This window comes from Tupaia chinensis, unplaced genomic scaffold (assembly GCF_000334495.1).
Source record: "Tupaia chinensis unplaced genomic scaffold, TupChi_1.0 Scaffold000291_1, whole genome shotgun sequence".
Lineage (NCBI taxonomy): Eukaryota > Metazoa > Chordata > Mammalia > Scandentia > Tupaiidae > Tupaia > Tupaia belangeri.
In genome coordinates, this window is record NW_006159776.1 from 2,508,182 (window position 1) to 2,519,946 (window position 11,765).

An 11,765-nucleotide genomic window follows, 5' to 3' on the forward strand; every position below is an offset into this window, starting at 1 on the left:
GCTGAAGACTCTTGTTACCGAGAATACTTGGCATGGACTTGAAGTATGTATAGCTGTTGATGAACTGAATATCATTTATAGAGTGTGTTTACTGCAGAATTCCTTTATCACATTAATGGAATTCAACGTTTTTTCACCCTGACTTTAAAGGTCTGAGCAGGTTATTTTTCTTAAGACCTCAGTTCACAATCTGTGGAAGGAAGATGTTGGGCCAGGTTGGACTATATGGTTTTGAAGTTTTCCTCTCTGTGAACATTATGAGCTTATAGATGATTAACTTTGAGAGTGGATTCTTCTTTTTGATTTAAGGAAGGCACAAAGAATAAATTGTTTCAGTATTTTTCAGGGAAGCTAAGAAGAGAAAACTCTGCTCCTACTTTATTTTGTTATACTTCCTTCCCTCCACTGGAAATGTTTATACAGTTTTGAGCTAGTAGGGAGAATTGTTCCTCAGGCTTTCCAGAATGCTTTGCAAACAAGAATAAAAAGATTTTTGTAGAGGGAAGGCCACCAAATGGTCTCAAGTGTAGTCACAGGTGATGACTCCAGGTGTCATGTCAGTTCAGGGTTGCTTTAGCAGCATGATAAGTGGGTAGAGCAGTGTAGCCAGAGGCACCTTGCCCATGGATGATAAAGAACAAGGAGAATGATCACTTAAATATCAGGGACAAGTGGAGCCTTAGAATTCCTAGTCTCTCATGTAGTCAGCTAATCACTATGTTGTGGCTTCAGTAGCTTCCTTAGTTGAGGTAGGGAGTGTTATAAAGCATTAAAGTTTGTCTTATTTTATTTTTCATGGAGGCTTTCTGGAGTTGCTTAGGTTCCTAAATGTTTAGTTCCAAGTTGGTACCACTGGTTAGTTGTCTCTGAGAGAACAGACATGCATACAGTTAGTCATTCATACCACGGATCTCATCAATGCCAGACCTGTGCTGGACCCTGGGGATATAAGAACAGAAAAGAAAACGTTACTCTTCCTCTGAAGAGTGGTTTTGGGTAGCTTGGGGCCTCATCATTCTGAAAGAAGATAATTTTACACATTGGAAAGGAAAAAATATGTTTTTCACAGAAATTTTAGGTGGAGGCCACATGCCCAAGTATAGAATTTCACCATTTTTAATGATATTGACCTCTTTCTTGCAAAACCCACAGGACTATCCACAGAGCCAGGACCTTATCACTAAAGAAAGGTGGACCTGACCTGTCACATGTCTTATTCTTAGATTTTTGGGTAAAATATTCAAGTCAGAAAAATATAACTAAAAACTCATGGTATTGTATGGCATCAGGGCTGCTAAGATCAATTAGAGCTATAGAATCATAAATTCTTGGCACTGGGAAAGAACTTGTTGATCACTAATTGGCTGCTTGTAAAAGCCATTGGGTTATATACAGAGATAGTAAAATACCGAGAAATCAATACCCAGAAATCACAGGGTTTCCAACTTGAGCACTGTGGGCATTTTGGATCAGATCATTTTTTACTTGTAGAGGCTGTCCCGTGTATTGTAGAATGTTAGCAGCATCCCTGGCCTCTACCCACTAAATGCCAGTAACACTTCCTCTCCAGATGTGATAACTGAAAATGTCTTCAGATACTGTGAAATATTGTCAGATTGGAGGGGGTGGGAGCAAGATTGCCCCTGATTGGGACCAGTTTTTTATGATAGCATGGAGCTAGTTAAAGAACCTATCTCTCTTGATCAAATTCTATTTGTCTTTCATTTTTATTATTAGAGAGTGTATACACGTGCTAGAGAGAAAGAGAAAACACCCTGCAGAGGGGAATGGTCACGCCACAGTCTTTTCTTCTTTTCTCCTTTTCTCCTTCTGATCAGGATTTGGGGCATACAGGCACACAAGCCACACGTGCTTTTTTTCAAGCCACTGGGGCTTTGATTTGAACTTGGGATCTGGCTCCTTATACACAGGGATTAAGTGGTATGCTATGGGTACTGTCCAAGTTTTTTTTTAATTTTTTTAATGTTTGGTTAGGAACATTATTATTCAGTAGCTCTGATTCATTCATTTATTTATTTCCTCATTCATTCAGCATATACTTGCTGAGTACCTACTGGGTACCCTGTCCCTAGGACTGAAGGTACCAGAGTGAACAGGACAGACATAGGCCTGCTTTCAGAGTGCTTGAGTTTGGTGAGAGAGGCAGACCCCAAACAAACATCATGTCAATATTGAAGGAAATAAAACAGCATAATGTGTTAGAGACAAACTGAATTTGGATCCGTGTTATGGATAGGGTGCTCAATTTCATGGAATTGGGGGTGATGGCTAACATTATAGAGAGGTGTCAGGGAAAGCACCTTGCAGGGGAAAGCCTTTGACCCCTTACTTGAATGATAAAGAGGGCAGTCTTATGAAGGTTGGCATTCATATGTCTCGATAATAATAAAATACAAAGGGGTGCATCTAATCAGAAAAAAAGACTTTGAAAATATAAGAAAGAACTCTTGTAAAACAAGACCTTTGTACACAAAGGTTAACTAACCATCATGACCTAATCTCATTTAGTAAAATGATCAGTAAGGGCCTTGAGAAAGACCTGCTCACGGTGAGAAAGGCAGGCAGAGACATTATACTTACTGTCACTTTTTATTTTAGTGACCTGTGAAGAAATACTTTAGTTGACTGCATAGGCATTTGTGTGTGTGTGTGTGTGTGAGTGTGTGTGTGTGAGAGAGAGAGAGTTTAAACAGTCTGGTAGTGCATATACCGAAAAATCTAAGTTTATTAGGCAAAATTAGGATTTATCATTAAGTATTTATGGAGTATGAAACTTAGGAAACTACCTGAGCATTGTATTGTTTTCACTTGTTGATAAATTTTACTGCTGTTTAGGGAGACAAGTATTTAAGCTTTCTGCTTAGTTCTTGGGATTTTGTAGTTTTTAGGGATAACCTTACTTACGAAAGTAGATTGGAGATTTCAAAAGAAAAGAAATTCCTTTGCTGCCATTTTGGAAAAATTTCTTATTCTTGGCTATCTACCACTAGTTTCTAAACACTGTGTTTTTCCAACCACAGGTTCTATTTATTGAAACAAGGGTAGATAAACCAATGGGTCTGAATGGGCCAGAGTTTGATAAGGTGGAAGGATAGCCTTCTAATGGCTTCTGGTACAGGTGAAGACTAAGGGGAAGAAAAAAATAAGTTACAGTTTTCTTGGGAAGAAGGACTTGAAAAATCTTCATGGCCCACATGGGCTCAGCCATCATTCACCTTTTCAGAAAATGACAGAATCGTTAACTCAGAAGCCATGGTTTGGAGAGCAACGGACACCTAGGGGCGAGGCTTAGTTCATCAGTTTTGTTGGAGATATAAGAAATTAGATTGAAAGAGTCATCATATCAAGGCCTGCCACTGATGTAAACAGACTTGGGACAATTCTCATTTAAAAGGAAGTAAATTTGTTAGAATTTTTTGAGCCAGCTATGAGCATTACAACAGTGAACAAGTATCGGTAAGATTAGATTGATGTTTTTGTGTGCTTTTCCTCACGTGAAAGTTTTTGGCCCACCACAGTATTACAGTGGTAAGCAATGTTCTCTGATGCTGAGGCCACATCAGACAGTACTGATTTTGCATTCTGAGGCCTCCACGTACAAGTTGACATGTGCATGTGTACCTGTGATCCTATCTTGCTGAGACTGGGTGTGGATCATGGCATGGAACCCCATCTGTGTATCTCTCTCTCTCATGGAAGAAACAAACGTTTTTTTTTTGGTCCTTCTGGTGAAAAGTTCTTCCATCCTTTATAAGTCAACAGCCATACATTTATTATTTTCTTTGAATAATAGAGATTGAGGTAAGTTGTTAAAATGACTTCTGGAGTCATTCACTAAAACTGTAAAATTGAGATGTGGTGTGTGGGTCCAGATCTCATGAACCAGAAACAAGTAGGCCCGTTAAGACATGTTCAAAGCTTGGGGTCAGTACAGTTGACAAAGCCACAGGGAAGGTTTTCAGGTACATTTTGGTCTTTCCCAGTGTGGAAGATGACTTTACCATGACTTCTGCTTACTCTGCGTCTAATCAGTTCTGTAATGAAGACCCAGCAGCATATCTGCAACTTCCCTTTAATTTTACAATTTTTATAATGAGAGTTCTTGTAGCGTGAAAAGTGTCTGGAAAAACCCAGCCAGCATTCTGAAGAGTCTAGAAAGGAACACCATGATTTTCTGTCTCTGCTGTTTGGGTGAGGTTTGCCTCTTTGGTGAAGAGAGGAATCAGTTACCTCTTGTTCTGAATATTAGGCTAGCAGGGCTTCAAAGTTTCCAAGGAACTTCCTGATGAACTCATGACATTTCAGAGAATTCCTTTATGCTTATCACTTCTAATTTATTCATTCGACACCAAGAATGACTTCTCATTATCTGAAAGAACACGATGAGCTGGAACCTCATTTGTCATGGTTGAGTTTTGAGAATTTTAGTATGGGGCAGGCATCTTTGTTTTGTTTCATATGTAAGCCACATCTCAAGAATATGTCAGGACACTTCTCAGAATTAGAATTATCTAGTGAACTACAGGTCCCCCTTGACAGACAATGAAGTCTAAAGCTTACTGAGATACCACCCTGCTTCCTCCCTTTCTTTTCTTGTCCCTTCTCTCTTTTTATCTCCTTGTTCAAATCACACGCTTCCTTTTCTAAGGACAGGAGAGCTGGCAGACTGCCTATTGGCCTGTTGGCCTCAATTAGCTTTATATCATTGCAAAGGAATGCATGAATTCTCCAGAAGGTATGTAGTATCTCTTTCTGTATTAGACACTCAGTACCTGCTTTCATAACAGGTCACTCAGTCAGAATCACTTCTCATTTACATGTCTGGCATTTTTTAGTCATTTGGAGTATACCCCTAGATGCTCATTTCATTTTTAATGATGATCCCAAAGGTATCAGTTATGAAATACTACCCCAGCATATTCCATAATACCTGAAAACTTTATACAGGAGAGCAAACCTCAAATAAGTGGTAGCCTGAAGAGTAGCATCCTTGTCCAGAAGGTGATGGGTTATTAATCTGCAAATGGTCTGCCTCCTACTTTGTGCTTATGTACAAGGTCCCACAGATGGACCAGGCTGAACACATACAACAGAGGCCACATGCATTGGCAGGGCTCAGTCTCATGGTATTTCTCTGCTACTATTTAAATTCAGTCTTATATTGTGGGTTACATATGTGATTGCAAATTAATCCTTTCTCTTCCGAAAATTTGGTTTTGAAGAACAGCTGTGTCTCTCTTCTGAATTCCTTAATTATTTATCCTCCCTGATATGTTAAACCTTTCATTAGTGTGGTGAATTGCCAAGAGTACACAGAACTGCTTAGATCATGTAGCAAACAGTATAAACATTTGATAGGACATTTGAAGACACCACATGGTGAGCCAGGGTCTATAGTAAGAGCAAATGCTGTGGGATTGATGGAGGTGGCCTGTCGTTGAAACTTCTTTGTTGGTTTATTTTGCTGGTTTATTTTTAAAAGACTATAACACGGGAATAGTACTTAAGTCATTCATCCTTATTCAGAAGAGGACTGATTCTGCCTTCACTCTTGTTAAATTTGAAGTGCACATGCCCATATCTGAGTGTAAATTAAATCAATAGAATTGCTTCGTCTATAGCTATACATATATATAATTAGATATTCTGCATTTGCATTTGTAGATTTGATTCCATAACTGTTGCTCTTGAAAAAGATGTTGTCTTAACTTTGCAGTTCAGTACTATTTGGAAAAATGCTTTAAATAATGTTTAAACAATTTTTAAATGAGTGATTTGTTCTTTCCATTTTTCATCTTAAGGTCCTGGAGCTTACAATTAGACATATTAACCTTACAATACACCCCACAACTCTTAGGCTTCATTATATCAAGTGTCCGATCTATAAATAAATTCTTTTCTTTCTTTTTTAAAGAAAGAATTACTTATTTAATTTTATTAATCAGTATTATTCTTTTTAAATTTGCTATAGAGCATGTGAGCAAGAGAGAGAGAAAGAGAGAGAGAGAGAGAGAGAGAGAGAGAGAGAGAGAAAGCTATCAGGTCAGGGACTTGACCTCAGTTGGCCATGTAGGAGTCCAGTACCCTAATCACTGTGCCACCTGTTTGTCCCTGTAAATACATTTTTTAGCATGATCTTTAGGTTCCTGGTCTTTCTGTTTTTTCCAACTGCACTATCCCAAAGTTTATGCATTCTACTACCTGTCCTTGGATAATTGTTTTTTCCGTTCATAGGAAAGTAAAGTAAAAGATGCACAAAACAACTAGGCCTTTTATTAGAATAGTGATTGAGGAGACTTGGGGAGTTTAGTGTCTTATAAATGAAACTAGGTTTCTGGAGTGGACAGGAAAAAGCACCTTATGGTGTTTCTGATTCTATTTCTCAAAGGCTTTGAAGGTTATAATTAGTTGCTATTGAATCACATGGCTGTGGTGCTTCACAGCTTTATTTCTGATCTACATTCTTTCAGTCAGACAACAGGTTAGATCTAGGCAAGGCCTGTGGATTTCAGTTTGGTTGCTTCCTGGAGACAGTTGGGATTTTCACTTGGGACTATGTCATGCTCCTGGGCTACCACTTAAAGAACAGCTTTTGTCAAGCTGACTGGACAAAGGTTGATGGTGGCAGGCTTATGAGAATGTTGTGAAAAGTCAAGGATGTGTCTCCTCTCCAGTTACATCTGAGCAGTGAGTTAGAAGGACACACAGTAAAGGTGTGATTAGTCTCCTTTCTTCAGAGGAGGAGGAAAAACTATGGCATAATATATCCCTGGAATTCTGAGACAGAAAGTGGTTAGGCAGGCAGTATAAATTGAAATTGTTCTTAAGATTGGGAAAAAGCAGCCCGTGTCCATAATTTCCCATGTATATAGTCCAGATCTTTAATGTAATCCCTGTATATTTTTAAAGTATGTCTTCAAGAATTTGTCAAATATGGACAATTGGAATTTGGCCTTCCTACCAAAACCCCACATTTTGAAATCCCCAGACTATATATGTAGATGGAAACAACAACAACAACTGATAAGTCATACTGAAGAGTATTCAATAATTAAGATGGACTATGGGTTTCATGTTAGGAGGACCAGTATAATGATGCATCTGTATTCATCCAGTAGGCAAAAACACAGGTGATATTTAGAATCTAGTCAGCCACACACAGCCTATTGGACCTTGAGGGGCCTGGAGATGCTGTATTGGGGTGTAAAAGATTGGAGAACGATGAGCTATTTGATTTGTAAATTAATTTCATGACCTTTTGAAATAGCATTTAAGTGAGTATAAAAACTTAACTCTTTTGCTTTTGTTGATTTGGTAATTGAGAAAAATATTACTCATCTTATTATCACAGTATTATTACATGAAATAAGTAGCTATGTGAGACGAAGACTTTCAACTTTAAACCATAACTTTGTAACAGGTCAGTGTCTAGTTTGGCCTCTTAGGGTGGTTGCTCTTCTGGATTGGTGAAGTAGTCACATTCGCAGAGCTTATGCCTTATCTTCTTAGCACCATCTGCTGCAAACACGTTCTCTTTAGGTGATGGATGGGTCATCCTCAGGTCCAGTTTTCTTTGCCTCTGTCTTTCTCTACTCTCTTCTTCTCTTACTCTTGCTTTTTGCATATTTGCACATCTATACTTTCATAAATACACCAGGTGTTTGTTTCTCTAATTGTGGAGGCGATGCTTGTGATTCCTGTTTTCTTCTGTCAGCATCTCTTCAGGAGAAATGTGTACACAAAGTGAAAATGGCTTTCAAAGAATGGTACACCCTCACTCATTTCCTACTTGGTTCAGATATTGAAGGCCATTCAGCACTACCTGATGCTGGTTCTCTCAGCGGCCTGGAGATTAACCTCTTCTAAGGCTCTGAGCTATTTTTGAGGTAGAGACTACAGCAACATTAAAGCTAGAACCCATTAGGAAATCACTTTCATCATCTCTTCCTTTTCCAAATCAGTGGCTCTTTTTTTCTGATCTCATAACCCTTTAATCTCCTTTGTAGCGGAACAAGGAGATTGTTAGTTTGTGTGTGTGTCCTGTGAAATTAGCATCCTTGATAACAGTTTAGGAAGACACCAAGATAGTAGAGAACTGGATAGAGAGATGAATTTCATCTCTAGGTGGATGGCTTAATGCTGAAGGTGTCCTGCTTTTCTTGTGCAGAACCGTGATCTGTATTGGTGTTGTGCAAACCAGTCTCAAACTTTCCAAAAGACACACAGCAGAAAGCCTTTTGTTGCATTATTTCTAAAGGCTTGAAGTTTGGAAGGGAAGAGATTTTGTTTTCCTCTCTGCTACACAATGGAGCTTTCAGAGAACCTCTTTTAAAAGGAATAGCTACAGCCTTTGTGTTGAAGGGTGTGCCTGTTGGCAGGGTCCGCTGATGCAGACAGACTGGCTGGTGATTAACAAAGGTCATTAGACTTTGGAATCTGGCAAGCAGAGTCGGATGGTATGTCTTCTGTGTGTGGAAGGAGGACTCTCAAGAAGCCAAGGCATTCTGGAGGTCCCCCCCCATCACACCCCCAAATCTTGCTGTAGAACAGAATCTGGTCCAGGCTCGTCCTGCTCTAACTAGGGCTCTGCTGGGACTAATGAACCAGCATATCAATCATGGGATAAAAGAACCTTTGGAGATCTTGGTGAATGACATTTGAGAAGGAGAAAGGTGCTGCTTTTCGGAAAGAAATGAAAACAGTTAATTCTTTGTTGGGAAGAGAAGAGCATAGGAGGAGCCCAGCCTGCTCTTCTAGCATTCATTTCTGATTGTCAGCCTAGCAGAATCCAGGAGAAGCCATGTTGTGCACGGAGGAGAAGCTCTGAGCTAAAATGGCTGCTCCTAAAGCTCAGAGGACTAGGGCAGCTTAGTGAGTCTTAGAGCTTCAGTGACGCAGGAGCTCATATCTCTTGAAAGTGTGATAAACACATTCAGCAGAGCTGTGGCTTGTTTGGCTGAGATGAAAGGACTAAGCTTGGGGGATGGGGAGTGCACACTGGATGATCTGCTTTTTTCTGTGAAGTGTTCTAAATGCAGGAGTCGTCTGCACCATGGAAAAATTTGTTTTCAGGTCTAATGGACTGTGCGAAAGGAGAAGTGGGGTGGGGCCTCAGTGACTGCTGTAATTTGATCCAGAGCTGATAGCAACCTCTTCCACACAATTTGGGTTGGTGCTTAGACATAAAAGCTTGTGTCTCTGGAATATTGAGACTTAGTTAGCTGAAAGACTCTGGTGCACAGTTCAATGTTTATTGAAAAAGGATAGATTGCTGGGTGAAAGAAGAGGAGGTAAATATCTGTGTCTCACTCTGCGAGCTGTCTGTCCAGAGCTGGACTTGCCAGAAGTTATTTTAGCAGGCTATCAGGAGGAGCATTCTTTCATAGAAAAATCCTTGGGCAATGGCCTCTTTCACTACCTTGACACATTATTACTGGACTCTGTTCCTTCTACAGAATTTATCTTTCACAATAAAGGTATGGAGAATTACATCATATGGCCACAGCTTTAGTTCTTGGACATCTGGTTCTAGATTTCAATGACTCAGTAGTTTGTGGTGAGCTTAATGAAGGAACTCACTCATTAAGATAATAACTGACTTAGGATATATATTAAGATAGGAAGAACTACACCTTTCTAATACATTTTTGACTTCTCAGTGGTATGACTCTCCATGGAGTTAGTGTGAAGCTTTCTCTATATTTCAGTCATGCAATAAATAGCAGAATGAAGATAGCTGGGCAAGTTTGACTTTATTCCACAGCAGGTTCACAGCATTATCCAAGTGTACACTTCACGTTTGTAAAGAAGAGAAGTGGAAAATAAATCATGATTGAGAAACTCCTCTTCAAAGCTGCAAATTTCCGTTGTCCTAAGTAAATGGAGGTGCCAAGGTGCAACTTTAAACTAGAAACTGGTCCTAAGTAAATGGAGGTGCCAAGGTGCAACATGATACTAGAAACTGAATTGTCATCTAAAGTCAGTTGTTTGAAAACCTCATGAGAAATATTTTATGACCTAATTAGATTGGAGAAGAAGCTGTTAGGTTATAATTGGTAGGTAGTAAAAGAGCAGATAACCATTCAGCTCATAAAAACCAAAAAAAAAAAACAAACCAAAAAAAAAAAAAAATCTCAAAAAACCAAAGCTGAGCTGTTTGGGAAAGGGAAAAAAGAGGTATACCCCAATATTAGTAAAAATATTAAAAACATAAAAGCTGCAGTGAAAACTCTACTGCCGCTCCTGAAATTCAATATTATTTCATCATTTGGTGCTAAAACATCTTTTTAATCACATTAAAACAGCTAATGAAGATTCAAAGCTGCCCTTTCTTCTATGTAGATATCCTCTTTACTTTTAAGAAGGTTCCAATTCAAAAGGAAAATGAACCCAAGGCAGAACAAAAGTCAATATTAAGTAGCCAGAAGATTTGAATTCAGTGAAAAAACTCAGAGACTTCTAAAACTTTTGAAGTATTTAGCGTTTCCTTGACAAATGGCATTTAAGGATGTATCAAGTCAAAAATGTGTATCTAGGTTTTTATTTATTTATTTTTCTTTGAAGGTACCTGGTTAAGGATATCGTCTCTATTATGTCTGATTGCCTTTATTGGCCCATGTTCCAATGAACAAAGTCCAGTAAGATAAATCTACTGACGTTGGAACTTTTTCCTTTTCTGGACAGGTGGCATCATCAGCTTCAGGTATGTTATTAGTATATTCTTTAAGCTTCTTTGTTCTGACTTCTGCCACAGGTTCCTAATGTGAGAGGGTAGATAGATCCAAATCATGGAGGTGCTTCAGTGTGATGGCTGTGATTTCAGAGCCCCATCTTATGAAGATCTCAAGGCACACATACAGGATGTCCACACGGCATTTCTGCAGCCAACCGATGTTGCTGAGGACAATGCTAATGAGCCACGATCCGGGTCCATGAATGCCAGTAATCAGACAGAGGTGGAGTTTTCTTCTATAAAGGATGAATATGCAATCGCGGAGGATTTATCAGGTAAATAAATCTATACTAAACTCGGCAAAATTCAGTCATTTTCATTGGCCTTGTGTACTTTTGGCCTATAAGCCATGGTTCTTGATATATGGAGCTTCTACAGAGTTTCTCCCTCTTTGTGACCCATTTTTGTGGTTTGGGCATCATGTTTCTCTTCTTGAATATCCTCTCAGCTTCCTGATGTCTCCTAGTTTCCTTTTCATTTTGAGGACAAGGTAGTATTTTATAAAGTTCTAGAATAAATATTGCAGTTTATGAAACTTGTATAACTACGTGGCTCATTTATGGAGATGCGAATGTTAAACTTAAAGCTGTCTCCTATATTTCCATCTGTGAGAAGGAGCAGTTCGTGCATGTTCATTAATGTGTTATGGCTACTCATCAGGGCCTCATTGTGAGACTTTGGGCCTTTTGAATGTGATATTTATTAATGAAGAACAATTGAAATGATACTGATTTGCATGGTAGAATTTCTTAATCCTCTTCTGCTTTGCTTTTCTCATTTTCCTTATGTTTTTTTCTTTAGGTCAAAATGCAACACTATTGGGGACCGGAAGTTACTATGGCCACAGTACAGGATATTACGGTCAGCATATTGCCCCTAATCCCAAACCAACAAACAAATTTTTTCAATGCAAGTTCTGCGTACGCTACTTCAGGTCAAAAAACCTCCTCATAGAACACACTAGGAAGGTCCATGGAGCGCAAATTGAAGGGAGTTCAGCAGTACCCCATGT

At 39.0% G+C, this 11,765-nt stretch overlaps 1 protein-coding gene across 6 annotated transcripts in view; it reads left to right on the top strand.

The window, feature by feature from the left end:
- The window catches only part of ZNF462 (zinc finger protein 462), a 158,659-nt gene that overhangs the window by 53,186 nt on the left and 93,708 nt on the right, over positions 1–11,765 (top strand). For all 6 annotated transcript variants that reach the window (XM_027772674.1, XM_027772673.1, XM_027772675.1 and 3 more), the window contains exons 2-3: positions 10,775–11,028; positions 11,555–11,749. In XM_027772674.1, coding sequence (XP_027628475.1) covers positions 10,809–11,028; positions 11,555–11,749 — 415 coding nt within the window. In that variant the 5' untranslated portion in view covers positions 10,775–10,808. The remainder of the gene's footprint in view (positions 1–10,774; positions 11,029–11,554; positions 11,750–11,765) is intronic.